This window comes from Colossoma macropomum, unplaced genomic scaffold (genome assembly GCF_904425465.1).
Source record: "Colossoma macropomum unplaced genomic scaffold, Colossoma_macropomum, whole genome shotgun sequence".
In the NCBI taxonomy this organism is placed as follows: domain Eukaryota; kingdom Metazoa; phylum Chordata; class Actinopteri; order Characiformes; family Serrasalmidae; genus Colossoma; species Colossoma macropomum.
The window spans coordinates 14,388,614-14,412,477 of record NW_023494810.1 but is presented as its reverse complement, the minus strand read 5'-3'; the positions used below and the strand labels follow the sequence as shown (position 1 = coordinate 14,412,477).

The following is a 23,864-nucleotide window of genomic DNA, read 5'->3' as shown; positions in this document are numbered from 1 at the left end:
ACTGTAAAGAAATCGGAACCATTTTACACCAAACCACTCTGAATCACACACTCACACACTCAATTACACAGGAATTCTGAAAAACAGGTGGAGTTCTCCTTTAAATGCAGAGCTGATTCAGGTGTGTTTAGTGGACTGGAGTGTGACGCGTGTGTTAAAGGGTTAATTCACGCTGCTGTTGTCGACATCTTTTCCAGTAAATGATGGCAAAAGCACTCAAAGCACTGACGCCCCTCAAACTGACTCTCTGTTTGACCGTAAACCAGCAGGACACACTGAGTGGACGGTGGACGGTCCGGCCTGGAGCCGTTAGAGAAGACGAGCGTGTACCTCTGCAGTGGGCGCCCTCGTCTCCGCCGTCTGGACAGTCCGACACTCCGTTACACAGCTTATTCATGTGCACACACACATCTGTGCCCTGGCACTGGTGCTCATTAGGAGGACACCGCGACACGCGGTTGTGAGGACCTGCAAGACAAGAGAAGACAGAGGTCAATCAGACAGCGATGGTCAGGAGACTAGACACACTGTTAGAACCTTCTACAGCTGCAGGTCTCCTCCACATCTCCATTGATCCTCAGCAGGATTAGGATTAGATTTTGGGTTCAGATAAAAGGTTAGGTTTAGGAATAGTTTTGGGGTTAGGGTTAGGTCAGGTTTAGGATTAAGTTTTTTTGGGGAGGTTATGTTTAGGATTAAGTTTTGGGTTAAGGTTAGGTTTAGATTTTAAGTTAAGGTTAAATTTGGGATTAGTTTTTTGGGTGGAGGTTTAGATTAAATTTTGGATTGAGGTTAATGTTAAATTTAATGCTTGGGATTCAATTTTGAGCGGAAGTTTAAAATTGTTAGGTTTAATATTAGGTTTTGGGTTCAGATTAGAGATTAGATTTTGGGTTAAGGTTAATGATTAAATTTTGGAGGTTTAGGATTAAGTTTCAGGTTGAGGTTAGGTTTAGGATTAGGTTAGTTAACATTAGGATCAAGTTTCAGGTTAGGTTTGGGATTATATTTTGGGTTAAGGTTAAGGATTAGGTTTTGGGTTAAGGTTAGGTTTGGGGTTATATTTTAGGTTAAGGTTAAGGATTAAGCTTTGGGTTAAGGTTAGGTTTACCTTGTGGGTGGAGGTTTAGGATTAAATTTTAGGTTGACTTTAAGGTTAGGTTAAGGAATAAGTTTTTGGTTGACGTTTATGTTAAGGTTAGATTTAGATTTTGGGTGGAGGTTTAGGATTAAATTTTAAATTGATGTTAAGGTTACGTTTAGGATTATGTTTTAGGTTGAGATTAGGTTTATAATTAGGTTTTGGGTTGAAGTTGTTAAATTAAGGATCCAGTATGAAGTTTTGGGTTAAAGTTAGGTTTTGGATTAAGGTCAGAGTTGAAATTAGATTTTGGGTTCAGGCTAGATTATGCATTAGACTATAGATCGAGATTAAGGTTTGGGATTACATTTTGGGTTAAAGTTAAGGATTAAGTTTTGGGTTAAGGTTAGGTTTAGATTTTGGGTGGAGGTTTAGAACTGAATTTTAGGTTGAAGTTAAGGATTAGGTTTTGGGTTAAAGTTAAGGATTAGGTTTTGGGTTAAAGTTAAGGATTGGATTTTGGATTAAGGTTAAGGATTAAGCTTTGGTTTAAGGTTAGGTTTCGATTGTGGGTGGAGGTTTAGGATTAAATTTTAGGTTGATGTTAAGGTGAGGTTTAGGAATAAGATTTAGGCTGAGGTTAGGTTTTGGGTTGAAGTTGAGTTAGATTAAGGATTCAGGGTGATGTTTTGGGTTAAAGTTAGATTTTGGATTAAGGTTAGAGTTGAAATTAGATTTTGGGCCAAGGCTAGGTTACACATTAGATTATAGGTTGAGGTTAAAGATTACGTTTCGGGTCAAGATTAGGTTTGAGATTAGATCATAGGTTGAGGTTAATGATTAAGTTTTGGGTTAAGGTTAGAGTTAAAATTTGATTGTGGGTTAAGGCTACATTACACATTAGATTATAAGTCGATATTAATGATTAAGTTTTGGGTTAAGGTAAGGTTTAGATTTTGGGTGGAGGTTGAGAATTAAATTTTGTATTGATGTTAAGACTAGATTAAGGATTAACGTAAGGATTGCGTTTTAGGTTGATGTTAGGTTTGTAATTAGGTTTTGGGTTGAAGTTAGGATTCAGGATGAGATTTAGGATTCAGGATGAGGTTTTGGGTTAAGGTTAGGTTTGGGATTACATTACAGGTTGAGGTTAAGGATCAAGTTTTGGCTTAAGGTTAGGTTTTGGATTAAGGTTACAGTTAAGACTAGAATTTGGGTAAAGGCTGGGTTATGGATTAGATTATAGGTTGAGGTGAGGTTAAGGATTAAGTTTTAGGTTAAGATTATGTTTGGGATCAGATTAAGCATTATGTTTTGGGTTGAGGTTAAGTTCATGACCAGAGTGAATTAAACAGATATTTAGTTAAATGAACAGAAACAGTACAAAACAGAAACACCAGAGTCATTAGCTGTTATCAGAAACACTGACCATATAGGTGCACTGTGTAGGTGTCCAGTTACAGACTGAAGCAGATCTGTTACTGCACAGTTTATCAGCCCCTCTATACCCTAGACGAGTATATCAGACAGAGCGGTGTAGCCGTGTCCACTACACTCACTAATGTGTTACTGCATTGTATTTCCTGTCAAAACTGCTTTAGCAAAATTTTCAAACCACAAGTTTTGCTTATATTCACAAAATTCAAATCAGTGAACACGTTGCTGGCTTGTTTTCCGGCTGTGGTTCTAAAAGTGCCTATTTACTCAAAAAAAAAAAAACATCTCACGAGTGTCCACAAATTTAGAAGTATTGCACTCGAGTCTCTGGTTGCATCATGTTTTTCCTTGAGTCACCGCAGATGAGCTGTTTGTGTCGGACTGTCTAGAACAGGCGTTACACATCGCACTAAATCGAGCTTGTGGAACAAGGTTACATCCTGTTCCTCTGGAGGAATATGAGCAAGTAGGGTGATTAAAAACCATCTATGACTTGAACAGTATGTGAAAAAGAGAAACACGGCGAAAACAGCAAAACAAGAGAAGCAGCCAAACTAGCGCAAGATCTCGAGGAACCATTTGAAAAATGACATGTAGCGCAGTGTTTTTATTAAGAGCTAATTTATTCTACACACAGGAGTGGATCATGTTCTTGAGGCCACAAGTTTCTCCTGCATTCAAAAAACACACAATTCTTCACATCTGTGTTTATGCCCACCAATTTTGTTCACTGTTTCTTTTGAAAATAAACAAAATGAACAGTGAGTGATATATTGTGGTGTCATGAAGCTTTAAGCGAATGTTCTTTTACTGAACACAGCAGCAGTGGAGAACCGCCACTCAGCGCTGGCTAAGCCAGTAGCCACACAACTCCAGTCCACAGATCCACCCAACTTTCCCACATGCCACCACAATGTAGCACATATCACATTGCTGCACCTCTTAAACTGAACATCAACAACTTATTTACAAAGTTAAGTCCGTTTTACTGCGAGTCCAGTGCTCTGTGCACTGCTGCTCTGCTTGGCACGTGGTATAGACCATGGCATGGTCTATAGCCGAACGAGCCAGTAGCAGGACACTACAATATTCACATACTGCAACATAGTTTTCATCTCATCATCATCATCATCATCATCATCATCATCATCATCATCATGAACCACTTAATCGAGTTAGGCAGTAGCAGTTGGGAGAGCAGAGAATCCCAGACGACCCTGTCCCCCGCAACAACTTCCAGACCATTATGGGGGACCCCAAACCGCTCCCAGGGCAACTTGGACATATATAATTCCTCCAGCGGGTCCTAGAACAACCTTGGGCCCTCATCCCAGTCAGCCTGCCATGTAAACTTCCACCAGTAGGTGGCCAGGGGGGCATCCTGATCAGACGGCCAAACCACCTCAACTGGCTCCTCTCAATGTGGCAGAAACTGGCTCTTGGCACATGGAGCGCAATATCATTTAGAAAAACTACATTATTTTCAGTGAAACACTGAAAAAAAGTTACAAGTATAGGTGTAATCTTGCCTGTGTGTCAAAGCACTTAATGACCAAAGAGGTAAAATTTTATTTTGGCTATCCAGAAATGGGGCATTATATGCAAAATAATATATAAACACACAACATGTATACTTTATAAAGTACAGCAAATATCTGTACAGTAAATCTAAAGCTTTTCAGTTATGAATGCTTATGGTGGGACATTATATGTACTTCGGATTGTTTACTCTGGGGGTCTTAGCTGTAACAGTGTGTTAAACTAACCCCCCGTGTGGAGGCTGTACTTTAAGCCTGTCTATCTCTCACTGTGAACTGTTCATCTGCTTCTAAACACTGCTATATTACACACACCAAGAGGAGGTAAAATAATATAGGAGTAAGGCCTATAAAGAGAGCAAAATTAGTCCCGTTACTGATGATGTTGATGAGGGAACATGAGAAGATGACCAAACTGAATTACATAAAAGTCTGTGTTACATTTTATTCTATGATAGGTTACGCCACGCTCTATATTGTATCAACATGCAACAGTTACGATCGCAATAGTGTTTCGTCCATATTGCTGTCAGTAAAGTCTGTCGAGCTGTAAAGACAGTCTAAGGGGAAAGTGCACTGAGTTCACTGCTCCATAACAGAGATTTAAAATAGAAGATTCTACATCTGTATATATGTCCTAAAACACACCACCAGAACACTGAGATCCTCATCTCTCCCTCACCGCAAAATACAGAACCACACTCTTCATCTTCTCTCTCCCTAACTCGCTCTCTCTCACTCACTGCTGGCCCATTTTAGAGCACTATATGCACACATGGCAGAAAGAAGGAATACAATTCAAAAAAGGATCATCAGAGACAAAAGTAAGACGAGAGGGAGATGCAGAGAGAGAGAAACGGGGAAAGAAAGAAAGGAGAGAACATACAAGAGACAAGGAAGGAGAGAGAGGGAGAAAGAAAGGAAAGAGAGAGAGAGAGAGAAAGAGAAAAAGAAAGAGGGGGATAGGGATAAAGAACAGAGAGAGAGAGAAAAAGTAAAAAGGAGAAAGAATATGAAAGTGCCAGGGAGCGTGAGAATAAGGGAAAGAAAGCAAGAAAACAAAAAACAACAACAAGAATGAAAGAAAGAGGTAGAGACCAAGAGCGAGAGAAAGAGACAAAAAAAAGGAAAGAAAGAAAGAAAGAGAAAGAATATCACTGAGTAACATGGAGAAAGAGAAAGGAGAGAGAGAGAGGAGAGAGAGAGAGAGAGAGAGAGAGAGAGAGAGAGAGAGAGAGACATGTGGAAGAATAAATGACCTCGTGAGGAGGAAGCAGAGTGGACTAACAGTGGGCTATTCTGGGGCTGGTTGGCACGGCTGGAGCGGAAAGCACAGTGATAATGGAAGGCAGACGGGGGGCTTTTTTTAAAGCCCGTCTCGTTCGGAGGTGTGGAATGGAAGGAAGTGCTAAAGCATGTTCACAACCTGATTCTAATAGAAACCAGCTCAGACGAGCAGACAGTCTAAACACGCAGCCCATAATAATACCTTAAACACACTCTCAGCATCTACAGATCTTCATCTAAAATAACAGACATCAGAGATCACCCTTCATTTATTTAACACCCACTCAAAACAGCCATTAGAATCAAACAGAGGCCTCAACGACTAAACTCAGAGCGTCACTGTTTACCTTCAGTCCAGCTTCCATTCTTTTCAGGAGACTCATTTTCAGTTTCTCAAAGAAATCTGCAGACACACCTCCAAAGTTCAGTCTTAGAAGTTGGTTGATTATTTTCTAAAGTAATCTAACACATTCAGTGACGTTGAGCTCTGGGGTGGTCAGTCCATTGTTCAGCTTCTTCGATGTGTGTCTCCTTTTCTCAGTGAGGCTTCTTGACAGCTAAACATCCTTTTCAGACCCATAGTGCTGAGTTGTCTACTCACAGTGGAAGGATGGACAGAAACACCTGTGGATGTTTTCAGATCTGAAGCAGCTTGATTTTCTCCTCTTTCTCAAAGATGAAAGCTTTAAGAGCTGTTTATCTGATGGGGGCAGTTTTGGTGTCTACCAGGTCTTCCAGGTGGTTGTTAGGAGTCACATTTTCTCTGCAGCTTTTAATCAGTTTGTGAACTCACTTTCTCCTTCCTCATGCAGTCGATTATCTTCTATCTGATCTCTAAATTATCTCCTGAAAACTGAAGAGTCTCTGACTTTTGCACAGAACTGTAATGTAAGTCCAACTACTCAAAACACTCTAGTACCCTACAGTACATGGAAAACAACACGACTCAGTTAAACACTAACCAATACAAAACAAAAAATAAAAGAAATGTCACTTTCAATACCAGCATGTGCACAACTACACTCTTAAAAAGATGGCTCTTCAAGGGTTCTTTGGTTAAGACAATGGTTCTATATAGAACCATAAACACTTAAAGAACCCTTTGCATGATTAAAAATTTCTTTGTATCGAGAAAGCATCACTCAAATTAAGGGAAAATGTGTTGAATATAGGTTCTATATAGAGCCTTTTTGAAAGGGGCTCTAAATATTACCAAAAGAGTTCTTCTGACATCGTAACAACAGCAGAATCCTTTTTGATGCTATATAGAACCCTTTTCAAGAAGATTCTTATAGAACTATCTACAACACATTCTCCATCAATCTGAAGAACCCTTAATCATGCAAAGGGTTCTGTAAGGGTACATGGTTCGATTTAGAACCAATTTATTTACTAAAGAACCTTTTTTGATGAAAAAAGATGAATCTTTTGAAGTATAGTAACAATAGCAGAACCCTTTCTGGTGCTACACAGAACCCTTTTTAAAAAGGCTACAACACATTCTCCATCAATGTTAAGAGCCCTTTTTACAGAATCCTTTAATCTTGCAAAAGATTCTTTGAGTGTTTATGGTTCTATATATAACCACTTTCCTTTACTAAAGAACCCTTGAAGAATCATATTTAAGAGTGTACATTAAACCCTTTTCCATTAAACTCCTCTAAAGTGATTCTTGTAAGATCTTTTTAATACTGCAGTCTCTCAGTGTCCCTGTGCTGAGCTGCTGTGACACTTTCGACAGCCATGAGTCGGTGCTTAAGCCTTTTGTAATATGGGATCACATGCGGAGTTCCAGAGGGGTTAGGATGAAGGGCCACAGGGCCAGAGAACGGGCATTGTTTCAGGTCAAAGAAATGCGGCCGCGGGGGTTTTTACGGTGCAGAAAGCTCCGGAATAAGACGTGTCACATGGTCAACGTGACCCAACAGGGCCCCTGCGGCGAGGCCACGTGCCGCCTGGACAAACGCTGGGAAAAGAGAGGAGAGAAAAGCAGAGAGGTGCACACAGGTGCACTTTAAGTTTATAGCTAGACTGTATCTGTTACTGCACAAGTTAGTTGCCTCCTCTGCCCCATCAATCAGTGAAAGTAAGTTAACACATCCTGTACTCTTAAAAAAGATGGTGCTTCAAGGGTTCTTTAATGAAGAAAATGATTCTACATCAGAACCATGAACTCAAAGAACTGAAAGTTCTTCAGATTGATGAAGAATGTGCTGTAGACTGTTCTATATAGCACCCAAAAGGGTTCTTCTATTGTTACGGTGTCAAGCTTGTAACAATAGAAGAACTCTTTTGGATGCTATATAGAACGCTTTTCAAAAAGATTCTATGTAGAACTGTCTGTAGTGCATTCATGCACATTTTCCATCTGAATAACCTTTTTAATGATGCAAAGAACCCTTTAATCAGGCATAGGATTCTTTGAGTGTTCATGGTTCTAAATAGCACCATTTTCTTTACTACAGAACCCTCGAAGCACCATCAGGAGTGTTCAGAGAACACATGCACCATTACTGTTTATTTTCGGAAATTAACAACAACAAAAAACCAAACATCAAATGAGGGCAGTGCAAAAATGATGGCACATTGTTTTCCCCCCAAATACATAAAACTCACCAAATAAACAGAAATTGTACAACAAAACTGGCAGAAAAATGCCATATTTAAGTGTGATCTCTGTACTTTGGTGTAAAAACTTTTGCATATGACTGAACCCTGTTGGTAAACCTTGCAGATATGCATTTAGAGACTGCAGCTCATCTTTGTCCTGCAATCACCTTGCAGGCCAGAGCTCTTCAAGTCTGGACAAATCCTGTTTCCATTACCTGGATTTTGTAAACACCATAAGTTAATTAAACTGTGGAGGTGATTGATTGGCCAAGGGACTGATTGGACCCTCTCCACTGATAGAGAAGGGGGCTAACAAATTGTGCAGCAACAGAAACACTACAGTCTTTAACTGTATACCTATAAAGTGCACCTACGTAGGTGTTTCTGATAGTGGCCAGTGACCATAGGCACAAGGTACGTTTCTAATAAAGTGGCCAGTGAGTGCAGGCAAAAGGTAGGTGTTTCTGATAAAACGGCCAATGAGAGTTGCCACAAGGTAGGTGTTTCTGATAAAGTGGCCAGTGAGAGTAGGTAGAAAGTAGATATTTCTAAAAAAGTGGCCCATGAGTGTAGCCACAAGGTATTCCTAAGAAACTGGCCAGAGAGTGCAAACACAAGGTAGGTGTTCCTGATAAAATGGCCATTCAAGTGATGGGAAAGGTAAGTGTTTCTAATAAACTGGCTACTTTACGTATAGTTTATGTACACTGCATAGCTTAAAAACAGCAGCAGCTATGAAATCAGAACACGTATCCATTTGTATAGATACATATGTGCCATTTAAACACGCAAGAAAGTGCTCAGAGAAAAAAGCCCAAAGCTTATAAATAAATAAATGAGCCTGTGGATGGTGCACCTGTGTGACTCACCCTCCGTGCAGAGGTGGTCCGCACTGCTGGGGTTCGTGTTTGAATCCCACGCACAGTTTCCAGGCCCGACAAACAAATAGACTGTGCAGACTGCGACGAGGCAGGGTAGTGGTACAGAGGAGCAAAACCTCACAGGCAAGTGCAAATTACAGATAACTCTGTGCAGGCCTCATAATTGCCACTGTGCCTTTTGTTATGTCATTCATCAATGCTTTCTAATTACAGGTTGCTGTTTTTTTGTTGTTTTTTGCTATTTTCTAAGGAATGACTAACTGATTAAAGTGGTAGTTTGGCAACAACACAAAGCCACATTTACAAAACGGACACAAATTTAACCCGAGGTATTTTAGGAAACCAAAAGCGGTTCTACTGTGGGACGGCTCCAATGGAAATGCATATTTGCCAAGTAATCACTGCTAATTCATCAGGAAGATAAATTTACGGCGTAATCGCGACAGCCCTGATTCCCAAGAAGAGATCTTATCTAGACACCGTATAAAAACAGATCTCCATTGTTCTCCAGACAGATAGATAACTGGAACATCTCAGGAGTTTCCAACTTTATCCAAGTCATGTTTCTATCTGACTGTGTAGTGTCTCGTCTCATCATTTCAGTCAAAACACACCTTGATAATCATCTGCTGGCAGGCGGACAGAAGCCGTTAGACTGCACGAGGCCTCCAAAGGGAGACAACAACTTCCTCCAGTCTCGCCAAATTCACATAATGCAGGAAAATAACCATTCGGATCCGGCGTGGAGAAAATTATTGCCCGGTTCAGCCTGCCAACATCTCTAATGAAGGTGTGCTGATGATTCTCCCTGGAAAACACGCACGGATTGTTGGTCCGCTGCGACGTCTGCAGGCTTAGCGGGCGCGTTTCTGCACCGAGCCGCGGGCAGACGGGCAGGAATGTTGAGGAATGTCACGGCCAACAGAAAAAAGGAAGCTCCGAGGCTGGCTAATGTGAAAACACTGTGCCAAAACACAGAAAAGAAATCATCAGATATGAGCTGCCGCCGAATGCTGTGGTCAAAACAGCAACATGGTAAGAGAATAATCCAGAGATCATCATCAAATTTCCACACCTTATCACAATTGTAGTTGATCAGCCAAGATATGTCCGGTGTCTGGAGTTTGCTTCTTTAGTTTTAGCACTGGAGCTACAAGGCTAACGTAGCTAACAAGAAATGGAAACTAATTAAATATTAAATGGTTAAAATGTAAACAGGGTCATTCAGAATGGTTTGGTGCGAAATGCCCCGTTCCAGAGTCAGAATTGTTCACAGTGGTGGTGATAGAAACCAGACGTCCACCTCTAAAAGCTCCCTCACAGAAAGTTTTTATATGAAATGGTTATGAATACACTGCCTGATGTCTGAGACATTTGTTTTACAATCGTTTCAAAAAGGTTTATGCCTAAAATGTATTTCTAATCCATTCATGGTGGAGGGATACATGCAGGGTGTTGTAAGGCAAAATAGTCCCGAAGAAAACTTCTCAAATACTGAATTATTCAGACATTTGAAAATAAAACCTTAAGTAATCTCTAACATACTTGATTATGTGGTTTCTGACACTGTATGACACTGTTATCGATAAACATGGGCTAAAGTACATTAGCATAGCTAAAAACAGCTGCAGTCTTGAAGTATGAAGTACTTTAGCCCATGTTTATAGATAAATGTGTGATACAGCGTCAGACACAACATAAACAAGTCTATCAAGAGATACTGACCAAACACTGAGGCAAGTATGCAATGATTTAGCCTTGCAGTTCTCAAAGCCATAAACTTGTCAGCTAAATTAGCCTCCAGAGCTAAACTCGAGAAGTAAACTTCAGACACCAAACACGTCCACAAACCACTGTCTCACATGGGATGTCAATCAAGCATGCTCATTTGAATTAGACCACACCCCAACCGTGTTCAGGTCTGCAGTGGATTCTCACCTGTATATATCACTGTCTCCATTCTCGGTTTTCAGTTTTTTACATAATTTGAAAATGCCTGTTGCCCTTTACATTGTGTGTAAATTTCATGATGAATGGTCCAAAAGAAGCAGCCCAAAATGACTTGGGAAAACGTCTGGTTCCATTGACTTACATTAAAACTAAATAACGCTTTTTCCTTCTCCTGTAAAGTTAGCATTTTGGAGATACGTGGTTTTGTTCCTACAATGACAACATGTTTTTTCATTCAAATGTTGCTGGATGTTTAACCCAATTGGTGTCATAAAAAAAATCTTTAAATATTGGACATAATGTTTCTTGGGACTTCAGTGACTCAAGCACAATGCAAACTACAACTTGTCTAACTATATGCCAAGCTTTAGGCCAACATGACTTATTAGCTACATTGGCCTCATAGCCTAAGCGCTAATGAAGCAAACTTCAGCCACTAAACATGTTGGCTGCTTTACTGTCTCAGGTAAGATGATTTTTTGGGTTGAGCTAAAGCTTTAAGTGAACATCTGCTGAAAGATCTACAAACAACTGAGAGCACAGCTGTTGGTCCTGAAGAACTCACTCTGTAAGTTGGCTTCACGTTCCAGTGACGCCAGGGAGCATTTTACTCTAAACATTCCAAACAATTACTCAAAAACGACCTCGGCCTTTCAGTGACCTCCTTGGAGGCCGTGTTATACCTGGGGGGCCTTGATGAAAAAAAATATGCCATCAATGCTTTAATAACATCAACTTTAAGTCTCTAGGCACATAATTCACTTTTATGAGCTGCCAATATGAGAAAGAGCACACGTAGGTATTTCAAGCATGCATAGACTTAGTTCAAGTTCTTCTCGCTGCGAGTGAAGCAGTTTCCTTCTGTGGCTCATCCTCTCCACTCCATTTGGTAAAGAACGCCTTAATGGTGAGGGGAAAGTGTCTCCATAATTCAGGAGAAAATGAGTCTCTTGCTTGACGGCTGGGAGAGCGCCAGGCCCAGCAGAAACCCCCAAATCAGACGCTTAACACTCTACAAATTTGCCTCTGTGGAAACATTACTGTCACAACAATTGGAAACTAACGGAAAAGATGCAGCCGCTACAACAGATAACACCCTAATTCAGTCAAAACACGTCCCAGACCGACTATGTCTAAGATCCAGACTCGGCTACAGTGGTGTTCTGTACGTATTTACTTATTTAGAAGAAGTGTACCGAGCTCACAGTAATAATGGGAGTGATGAAGTTTACGATACTATAGCAGAAAGAAATGGAACGTCCATTATTGAAGGGGAATTCCACCATAATTCTGCATAATTCAATGGTTGAGAGGTAAACAAAGTCATTCAGAGTGGTACGGTGTGAAATGCTCCATTCCAGAGTCAGAATTGTTCACAGTGATGGTGATAGGAACCAGACGTCCACCTCTAAAAGCTCCCTCACAGAAAGTTACTAGATGAAATGGTTATGAATACACTGCCTGATGTCTGAAACACTGTTATACAGCAGTTATTTAGAGAATGTTTTGGCCTAAAATATACTTTTAAAATCCCTGGATACAAGCAGGGTGTTAAAAGGGCAAAATAATTCTGTATGCACACCTACTTTAAAAGAGCTCTTCTTCTTGACAGTTCATGATAGTTTGGTGATAAATCTAATAAGCACAGTTTCCCCTTTACCACTAATATAGTCATTCAGCCAAGACATGTTCTTATTGACTTTTAGCGTTGGAGCTACGAGGCTAATGTAGCTTACAAGTAATGCAAGCTAACAGCCTACTAGCATGATGCTAACTGCAAGCCTATATGATCACACGCTCGCCTCAAAGCCCGTGGAGATGTTCAGTATCTCTAATAGACTTGATTATGTGGTTTCTGACACTGTATGACACACTATTACCTATAAACATGGACTAAATTACATTAGCATAGCTAAAAACAGTAGCAGCTATCTTGAAGTCTGAGTTGAGTCCATGTTTATAGATAACAGTGTGTCATACAGTGTCAGAAACCACATAATCAAGTCTACTAGTGATAGAAGCAACACCCGTGAGGCTGAAGATCAGAACATCAGCTTTAATTTACATTTACACTGGGTGAACCTCGAAACATCTCCACATGCTTTGGCACCAATGGCTTCCTCTTCTACAAGCGTGCCTCAGTTACCTCACCTCAATGACGCATTAGAACTTCCTCCAGTCCATTACGCCACAGGGAAGTGAAACAGACTGAGTGTGCAGGTTTCCTACATCAACATACCCTTGCAGAAAAAAACAGCACGCATTTCACGCTGGTCTATGCTGGTCCAGTTCTGGTCAAGCTGGTCACCCCAGCACGGTCATGCTGGTTGACCAGCGTTCCAGCATCAAAACACAACATATGCTTGTTTTGCTGGTGATCAGCATATCATTTTCCATTGCTGCTGACCAGCATAAGAGCATACAAAACAAAGCATGCTGGTTTGGTGGTGACCAGCTGGTCTACGCTGTTTTTTTTTAGCAGGGATAGCAACAAAAACCAACACAGTGCAGGCGGTAAGTATTTGGACAGGGTTAGATCAGATCAGAACATCAGCTTTAATTCACATCTACACTGGGTGAACCACGAATCAGCCATTTCAAATGTGTCAAAAAATCAATAGTAATTGGACAAATTAATCCTAAATAAAAATGGTTATGAATCGTAGCGATGCATTAACTTAGAATTTCTGGCCCGATAACAAGAACAGAAAAGTAACATTATTGTGACCAACAGCAACACAAAGAAGTTATGCTTAATTTTGTTGAGTTGAATTTTCCCAACTACTGCAATAACCTGCGGCATTGAAACAAAGCACTCTGCAGGAGAAACCAGCACAGATCAGCAAAACCAGCATGTTTTGGATGCTGGTATGCTGGTCAACCAGCATGACTGGGCTGGTGACCAGCTAAACCAGCTCTAGACCAACATAGACCAACATGGAATTCTTTGTGGTCTGTGTCGTTGCTTCACAACACTGTATTTAGCATTCTCTATTATTTAAGCATTTGTTTCAATGCCAACATGTAAATGCAGCATTAGGCATGCAGCTACTGCAACGCTAATTGGTGGGGTCTAAGCTTTATTAGCCTCACAGCTCCAGTGCTAAAACTAAAGCAAACTTCAGATGCTAAACATGTCCTGGCTGACTGACTGTATTTGGAATAAAACGTTTGCCAAGCTATTCCTTTCACATTTCATTTAAAAGGAGTTTTTTTTAAAGAGGTAAGAGTTCATCCGACTCCCCCTGCTGAAAAAAACAGCACAGACCAGCATGCTTATCTGTCCTGATTTAGGCTAGTCTGGTTTAGCAGAACACCCAGCAGGGTCGTACTGGTGGACCAACATACCAGCATCCAAAACACAACATATGCTGTATGCTCTGTCATGCTGGTCTACATTTTTCTAGCAGAGCAACTCAAAAATAAATAAATAAATAATAAAAAAAAAAAATTTAAGAGGCTCCCATATAAAGTGCTTGTATAAGATGAAGTAATTGGCAGCAGGTTCCTCAAATGATTCACTAGAAATTTGAGTCGGTTATTGCAGGAGGAAGTGAAAAAGACGGCGTGTGAAATTTCCCCACCCTAAATAAAAACTAACATAGTGCAGTCAGCAAGTATTTAGACAAGGCTAGATTTTGTTTTGGCCTCAACTCCAGGACAGCAGATCTGAAATGAACAATGACTGTGAGGGTAAAGTTGAAGAACATCAGCTTTAATTTACATCCACACTGGGTGAATCACAAATCAGCTATTTAAATACTTCAGTAATTAGTAATTAGAAAAATTAATCTTAAATAAAAATGGTTATGTTTAGTAGGGGATGCATCAACATAGAATTTCTGGCTCAATAACAATAACAGAAAATTCATTTAAAACAAGAAAGACTGGCTAAAACTCTAAAAATGAATATTTGTTTCATTTTGGCTCGCATGGATGCACCAAAAAAATGCTGCTTATTTCTTCACTCTCTTGCACCAGTCTTGTTCAATGCAGCATTTAATTTACTGATTTCATAGAAACCACATTTTTGCCACTGAATGAATCGAGATGTATTTAGTGATGTTGTTCACTGTTCTTTGTTAGATCCTGCTGGTGTGGGTTCAGCCACCACAGTCATCTCCAGATATGCAATCTCTTGTTGTCGCTCTGTCAGGTCCGTAATGCAGCTAATTTTGGTTCCTTCTTGTCTTGGAGGGCCCTTAGCCCTGTCCTTAGTGACTGAAAGATAGGCTAAATGGGGTTCAGGTCAAGAAATCGACTTGTCCAGTCAAGGACAGTCAACGTTTGACCCTGAAACACTCCACAGTTGCTTTAGCAGTATACTTGGGGGTCAACTGTGCTGCTGCAAAGGTTCATTCAGCTTTAAAGCTTTTGAATGAATCCAGGCAGTTAACATTCTTCTGTTCACCTCAAAGCCATGCTGTGGCTTCACATTGCTAAAAGCCATAGAGAACCTATTGTTCTTCTATATGGTTCACGTATTGTAGATGTACAACCCCATTTCCAAAAAGGTTGGGTGCTGTGCAGAATGTAAATAAAAATAGAATGCAATGATCTGCAAAAAGATCTCCTACTCCAGGTAACAGTGCTATTATTAAATCTCCCTAACGAAAGGATTTATTAAGACATTAGAAAATGTATGATATGCAAATGATGAAGCACAGAGCACTTTAAGGAAGGAGATGAAAGAGAAAAACGAAAGGAATAAAACAGTAAAGCTAGTCTTAAAAGCCATGGTTGAATGCCCTATGAAGAAAAACAGGAATTCAGTCTTTAACAATAAATGTGAGTCTGCAGTTTATCATCTCTTAAAGACTAAAAGAGCTTCTGTGTCATCAAAGACAGCAGTGAAGAGATGCATGTGCTTATAGTACAAAGCTTAACTGATAAGAGCTGATCCTGAAATTCAGCAGAAATTCATTCCTCAAACAACTTCTCCACTGCACACTGCTCATCTGGGTTTAACTAGTGCCTGACCGATATATCAGTTGATCGATAAATCAGCTGATATTAAAGTTTCGCAGATTTTTCACCAATCCCACTAATCCCTCAGCAAAAATCCCACAGTTAATTATGCTCAAAACCTTTTTCAGCATCAGGGGAAAAAAAGACAGAAAACATATTAAACCTGTTAACTGTGACCCCATTTTTGCCGGAAATAGCATAGCCAAATTAAAGGGGGCGCTGTTCCCACATATTTTGTGCTACAGTCATGTTCTTGGTCTCATTTGAAAGAAAACAAGCCATCAGAATAACTGTATAAATCACTGACTCAGAGTAACAGAGTCTAGAATGGAGAAGTTTATTTCCTCCTGACTCAGATCTCTAAACTGATCTCTGACTCCTGCCATGTTATCAGACCACATTTTCGATTATGGTGTCTCTATGGAGACCGGCGATGCTTTAAAGGTGAGGACGCACAGATCTGCTATAGTGTTAGCTCACTCGGTGCTCATGCTGCAAATGAGACGATAGTTACTGCTGTGAATTACGGATCATAAAATGTTTGTATAAACCGAATCCTGAGAATTCAAGCTTTCTAACGGTATACTGCATCTCTGTACTTTTAGACGATTTGATGCATCCAAAGTAATGCCAAGTAATCCAAAGTAATGCCAAGTAATTCTGTTCTCCTTCCTTATTTCCTTATGCAAGACGATTATCTTATATCCTCTATATAAACGCTCACAAATATGAATTGTGCTCGATGGTCATTTTGGCTGGAAATGAAATAAGTGCAGGGAGACTTTTCACAGCTCTCTATACATACATATATATTTTTGAAACGCCTCCCAACAAGTGTTTTTCAGAAAAACAAGGTCTCCGTTCTGTTGGAAAAGTATCTCAGGTGGCTCCTCAGAAAGTTATTATTAAATCAGTGGATGTCCAAACTTTTCACCGGTTCCTGTGGTCAGCCAGAAAGCACAGTGAAACCAATGTCTCTCTTCGCATATTTATTTTCTGCGTAATACTTGCACAAAGACACTTCTGTTGATAAGGTAGAATATATTTCCTGCACCAAAAATAAACATTTACTTCCATTTAAACTCATAATTTTAGTTTTCTGCTGTTTCTGTAAACACTGCTGTAAAGTGAACTGATCAGAAAACCTCAGTACCTTTAATGATCTGGGATTTGGTGATGAATGGGTTAAGCAGACAGACTCTGTCTCTCTGAACTGTAAGGGCGCCTCTCTCGCCCTCCCTTCACCGCCTCTCTCACCCTTCATGCTAACTCAGAGATTACATAACGCTCGCTAGACTTTAAACCCCCAACACGCTTCCTGCTGGAGGAACAAGAGCTCTGTGTACCGCCCCCCAACACACACCCCCCCCACCAGCATGAGGCTCGGTTCCCACCATCTGACCCTCCCCAGTTTACCTAACGAGGGAGACCGAGAGAGAGAGAGAGAGAGAGAGAGAGATTGTAAGTCTTTAGGTAATGATGACATTCCAAAAACAATTTCTGCCAGAATTTAAATCCACACAGTGCTGGAAAATTTTACAGCTTAAGAAACGATTAAACTGCTTCTACAGGAAAAGTCCAGAAGAACTAAATCTAACCTAATTCCAGCCTCGCAGCTCCAGAGCTCAAACTAACGAAAAAAAACTTTAGACACCAGTTTGCTTCATTAGTTTCTGGGGGAGTATGGCTGGAAAAACTGTATAAATATGATTTTTATGCTAAACTATTCTCTCACGTGCGTATCATCACTGTTGGAACAAAATCTTGTGCCTCTATTTTTGTCATTCCTTATTTTTTGCCATATAAAAACTGCAAAGCCTCAACAGTGAAACTGTACAGAACACTGAAACCAGCTGCTGTAGTCAACCTGCTTTTAACAGGTGGAGATGGTAAGCATGCAGGGTCACTACGGCAACCAGAAACCCTGCGCCTTTTTCCGCATGCATGTTTCACTCACTGGCAATTTCCACGTGCAGCGTGCCAGATTCTGCTTTCCCACCAAGAAGCAGGTTCTTTTTTTTTAGCTACTTTTAGCTAAATCACCTCATGATTGCATATTGATTCTAGTGTTCAACAGCTGGCAACCCAACTATAAACCAACTAGCTGCATGTTGAGTTGCATGCAACGTAATTTCCGTGCAACTTGAGTTACACAAAGTAATTCAATGACAATGTTGCGTGCTACATTTCAAGTAGTTAGCCAATTTTTTTTTATACATCTTTGTAAATACATCTATATAAAGACATATGTGAAGTGTTATTTACATATTCGCATTTTTATGGTCCTTGTATCATTTTTCTCCATCATGTTCTGTGTATATTAAAAAGAGGCTGGGGATTATGGCAAAAAACAGGAAACAGTCATGATGTATGATGTGTCATGATATCTACATGTTCTGAAACATTTTCATGATAATAATTCAACGTGATGACATGATGATTAAGTCTTTGAAAAGAATCTGCATTCTGTAAAATCATGTGATGCGCCATCACTACTTTGTTTAGCTGTTTCATTAAACTTGTTTCAGGTGCAACTGTTGCAGCTGAGTTTCAAGCGAGTTGCAGGATGCCTTCTATTATGCAACTCAAGTGAAACTCAGTTTCATGTAGGTTTCACGCACCTAAAGTTGCATGTAAGTTTCGCTGTGCAATGCCAGCCTTAAATGTAAGAGTAGTGTAAGAGTAAATGTAATGAGATTATTCTTTTTAAAATATTTAGTGGGTTAATTTTACACCTGGTTTCAAACGTTTATGTTAAGACACACGTTTTGGGCCAGTTTCAGCTACTGGTGGGTTTTAAGCAAACTTTGTGCTGCCCGTTTAGCCGTAGCTTGGTATGCTGGTCTACAGCAGGCAAGAACACAAGCACAGCTTAAGGTGTAGATTTAATTTTGTGTTTGTAATTTAAATGAAACATCAGTCACTGGACTAGGACATAAGCAATAAAGACCTAAACCAAAAAGTTGTTACATTTCCTTACACAAAAGTTTAGGAATGTTTTTCCTTCTCCTGTAAAGTTACTTTTTCAGAGAGGTCACGTTTTTGTTCCAACAGGAACGATATAATGTGATGATTAGATCATAAATAACTGTTTCTATGTAAAACCTACAGTTAGCAGTGATTACTGTAAAATCAGCATTGATTATCAGTGCAAGACTGTGATCTGTTCCGGCGTGGGCTCTGAGATCCAGAAATGAAAATAAAGGGTCATTTTCCGCCCAGTACAACAAACAGGAATTACAGTCTACACTGAGGGAAGCTGTAGGGCGATAAGTTTTTTGCTACAGCAGGAATATCGCTTTACTTCAGCTTATTCAAGCCCTCCATCCCCTTTACAAAGGTCGCCATTGTGTTGGAGAGGACCTCATCGGACGGCTTAACCAGCTGCAGCGGGCACAGAGGCTGACTTCACCGCTAACGGCGTCCGCCTTAACAAAAAGGCCACAGTGCAATCCTGCCACGTAAATAAATAAACCCCTTTTTCATGCTTCAGTCCGTCGCTGTTTCGGTGGGCATCTGCATCCACAGAGCTGCACACAGAGCACGACTTCACACGTTTCACAGCGATAAATCACGTCAGCCAAGGCTAAAAACACACAAACGTCTGTTTTTATACAAGGTCAGGACTCAGGGTCATACATATTTCATTATTATTTGCTACGGAAAGTGAACTTTACACTGCATAAGCATGTCAAAAGCAACAGAAAATAGAAATGGTCCAAAATTACTTCTGGTTACATTTTTCTCCATTTCAGAGACTTTGTATGAGGTTTGTGTTATGGTAGTGATGATGCATGAGCATCTATACATAACAATAATAACATTTTATACATGTAGATTAAACACACTTAGTCTAATGACGTTTTGTGAAAAGAGGTTAATATCCTCTACAGAGATAACACTTAAATCTGGCCTGTACGTAGATGCTTAAGTGTATAAAATATTAGAGAAAAATTACACAAAATATAAAATGTTCTACAACTTTTGCACAGGACACATTTTGTCCTTAAATTCAGCAAATAAACAGTAACTGTGCGTTAAAATGTGTAGTACTGTCCAACAACATGGAATTTGACTAGGGGCGCACAAACTTTTGCACACAACTGTATATGTAAGCATATACCCCATATGTATTATATACATATATAGCTTGAACTTAATAAACATTCTGACTGGAAATTGAAGGGTGATCTCTGACTTTTACACCGTACTGCATGTAAGCATCTATACGTAATAATTTTCTAAGCCTAATGCTAAATTTACCCCTAATCTTAACCTCAGAGACCTTAACGGAGCAATATGCAAGATTGAGTTTAAAACATTCCAAAATTAACTTAAAATTCATCAACAGAATTAAAATGTTTTGACGTTAAGTCAAAGACGTATATGTATCATGTTCCAGAGATTAGCATGCTAACCAGCTAGCTAGCCCCGACTTATCCTGTCTCATAATACCACTTCGCACCTCAAGAGGTGATAGGGAGTCTGGGTAGTGTCCAGTCTGCCCAGAGCCGGTTTATGAGGAGTCTGGCCTCTTCCTATTTCCCCCATTATATCAAAAACATGACTGCAAAACACTACAGGGTGCCAGATAGAGTCCTCAATGAATGGGGTGAATGGAGTTAAACAGCTAAAAATGAAAAGTTAAAATAGTTTCCAATCACTCACCCCGAAATTTCCTTTAATTTTAGAAATTACAAGGATGTATTTTACTAAAAAAGCAAAGAAAACTCACCTGTATGTTTCCTTTTTTCTACAGTAAACGGGTTTTGGGCAGCAGGACGCAAACATTACTGCTACTGAGCGCTGACTGGTTGGCTTTACCGCTACTGAGCGCTGACTGGTTAGCATTACCGCTACTGAGCGCTTACTGGTTAGCACTGCTGCTGCTGAGCGCTGACTGGTAGGCTTTACTGCTACTGGGTGCTCACTTGTTGGCTTTACCGCTACCGAGTGCTGACTGATTAGCATTACTGCTACTGAGCGCTGCTTGGTTGGCATTACTGCTACTGAGCACTGATTGGTTGGCATTACTGCTATTGAGCACTGCTTGGTTAGCATTACTGCTACTGAGTGCTGATTGGTTGGCGAGCGGAGCAGCTTGTTGGCTGTTTGTCCTACTGACGTCATGAAGGTACATGAGCCGCCGTTTTAAACTCCTATAACTCGAGTTCAAAAGCGTTTAAAATATATCAGCGGTGTTTTATGCTACTCAGTGATCGGGAAATGAATGTAGCCTTTTACATTAAAAATATTTAAGCATTTATAAACTATGATTTTGCTCAAATGCTCCATCTTAATCCATTCATTTTGGACTCACTCGGGAGCGCCCTCTAGAGTTTGAAAAACCTGGAAAACATTACAGAGTGGGAATTCTCCTCTCTACAAGTTCTCTAGTCCTTATCCAGTCCAACATGACAGGATGACGCTCCTGGCAAGAAACCACAAAGAAAAGAAGGGACATAAATAGAAGCAAAAACAAGAGTTAGCATTGGCACTGCCCTCCACTGCTGGAGCTCTCGGCGAGTAATTTCTTCTAGACTGGTAAGTTAATGGGGGGGGAGGCAGTGAAGTGGGAGGAGGAATGACTACGTAAATTACGCATTTGACAGGTTGTGTCATCCTACATATTGTACCTTTAAAGAATTGGAGAGAAACGAAAAAGCTTCAGTAAACAACACATCAAAAGAGTCCCAAAAATGTACAAAAACAAACAATCTTAGCTCAGTCATTATGTACTGTGGCCCAACAATGCGTCCTGTAGAAACGAGGGGAAGACAGAGGACAGCAGATCAGGGGTTCAGCGGAACATCTTATTCCAGCAGCAAATGAGACGTTCAGTTTCACAAAAGCACTTCAGTTCAGAGACGAGTTCTAAAATTAGGAGGGTTAATATGCCCGAGTCTGGTCTGGACAGGCTGAGGAGTGATGAGGCTCTAAGTGAGAGAGCAGAATAGACAAGTGGGCTCAACTTTCCATCCTCTTCACAGTCACTTTCCAGATGACTCCTCGGTTTGCATGTTTCCTGTCTGTGAAGGTGCTGACCCTCCAAACTCTTGAACTTCAAGAGAAAATCAGGTCAGGAGGTTTTTTTTTTTCCCCTTTCTGGTCTCATTTTTAAGCAACAGCTCAGCCAAAAATCTTATTCACCCCCCTTTATTCCACACAGAGTCCATCAGCCAAGACACGTCTGGAGTCTGAAGTTTGTTTCTGTAGTTTTAAACTGGAGCTACACTCAAACAGAAAAGTTCCTAAATGTTTTTTCCTGGAATGTATACACTCTTCAAAAAGTTGGAATATGTTGTTTATGGTTCTATATAGCATTGTAAAAGTAGCAGAACCCTTTTTGGTGCTAAATAGAACCTTTTTCAAAAAGCATCTACATAGACTTTGAGAGTTTTTTTATCCAGTTCTATACTTACTTTAAAAAACTGGTTCAAGAGTTATTTAGTAAAGGCAAATGTTCTCTTTAGAACTGAGTTCTTAGAACCATAGAACCATTTCATGCTTAAATTGTTCCTTGCATAGTGAAATAGTTCTTCAGGTTAATGGAGAATGTGCTGTATGTGGTTGTATATACCCCCCAAAAATGGTTCTTCTTTTCGTTTAGATATCAAGCATTTAAACATGAAATTTTCCTCATATAGAACAGCCTTCATTGAAGAACCCTTTCCATAGATCCATCTATTTTAAGCATGTAGATAACAGTATATCATACAGTGGCAGAAATCAAGCAACTGGACATGCTATTTGGTGGGGTATTAGCTTCCATTACTTGTTAGCTACATTAGCCTTATAGCTCCAGTGCTAAAACTAAAGAGACACATTTCAGACATTTTTAGGTAAGGGAAAAACTGTATATCAGATTTTTTACCCCCAAACTGTCTCTTTAATGTCTTCCAAGATCCAGACCCGGACCCTCTTCCCCTGGACCCTGTCCTGCTCTCCCTCTTTCATATGGAATGACTCAGCCTTCATGTCCTGCCTCTTTTCCACCCTCAGCTATGAAAAGCGAGCTGGGACTGAGAGAAAAAGATAAACTTTATAAAGCATGAAATTGGTTGTGACTGAGGAGCACAAACATTAGTTTTGTCCTCGTTCGGCCGAATGAAGCCCAGTATTGTTCCCCCTGCAGCCAGGCTTCCAGTAGCAAGTTAAATCTAATTACATGTCAATCCTTGCTCTGCCTGTGAACGGCTCTATGATAACCCAACAGGATAGTACCGCTTTAATACGTTTTCACCATGACACCCCAAGTGAGCGGTGCAATTCTTCATGGCCACGCACAACTTCAGTAACTGAGCACAGTGTGTTCAGAGCTAAACTGCAGCAGAAAAACTGCTTCAACTTTTCAAAGACATTCATAAGCCACAAGAACTTTCTTTAGGGCAGAAATGGACGTCCTTCAAAATAATATTAGAACTTAGTCTCCTCTAGGGTGAAAAAAGCAAAGGCCTTTTACTGACGGAATCAGAATGCTGAAGAATATCAGAACCAGGTCCTTATTAATGTAATGAGATTTCTTGCTATGAGGTTTTGTGCACTTAAAAAAAAAAAGCAGTTTTGAAACACATTTTAGGCATCATATAAGAGAATAACAGTGATATCCAACAAAGACCACCCTTCATTTTTTTGTCTTCAGGCAAAATGAAGTAAGGAAAACAGCAGGAGGAGATATAAGATGAGATATAAGCTATAACATACACCTACCAACCACCTGGAAGACCTGGTAGACACCAAAACTGCCCCCATCAGATAAACAGCTCTTAAAGCTTTCATCTTTGAGAGAGAAGAGAAAATCAAGCTGCTTCAGATCTGAAAACATCCACAGGTGATTCTGTCCATCCTTCCACTGTGAGAAGACAACGCAGCACTATGGGTCTGAAAGGATGTGTAGCTGTCAAGAAGCCTCACTGAGAAAACAAGACAGACACATCAAACAAAGAAGCTGAACAATGGACTGACCACAAAATCCAGTCCAAAACGGTCCAGACCTCAACGCCACTGAATGTGTTTGGATTACTTCAGAAAATGATCGACCAACTTCTAAGACTGAACTTTGGAGGTGTGTCTGCAGATTTCTTTGAGAAGCTAAAAGTGAGTCTCCTGAAA

The 23,864-nt window shown here is 40.2% G+C and overlaps 1 protein-coding gene across 1 annotated transcript in view; it reads right to left on the bottom strand.

Annotated features, from left to right (window-relative positions):
• The window catches only part of lrp1aa (low density lipoprotein receptor-related protein 1Aa), a 258,152-nt gene that overhangs the window by 190,807 nt on the left and 43,481 nt on the right, over positions 1-23,864 (bottom strand). Inside the window, 1 exon segment of the mRNA XM_036560017.1 lies at positions 331-468. Coding sequence (XP_036415910.1) covers positions 331-468 — 138 coding nt within the window.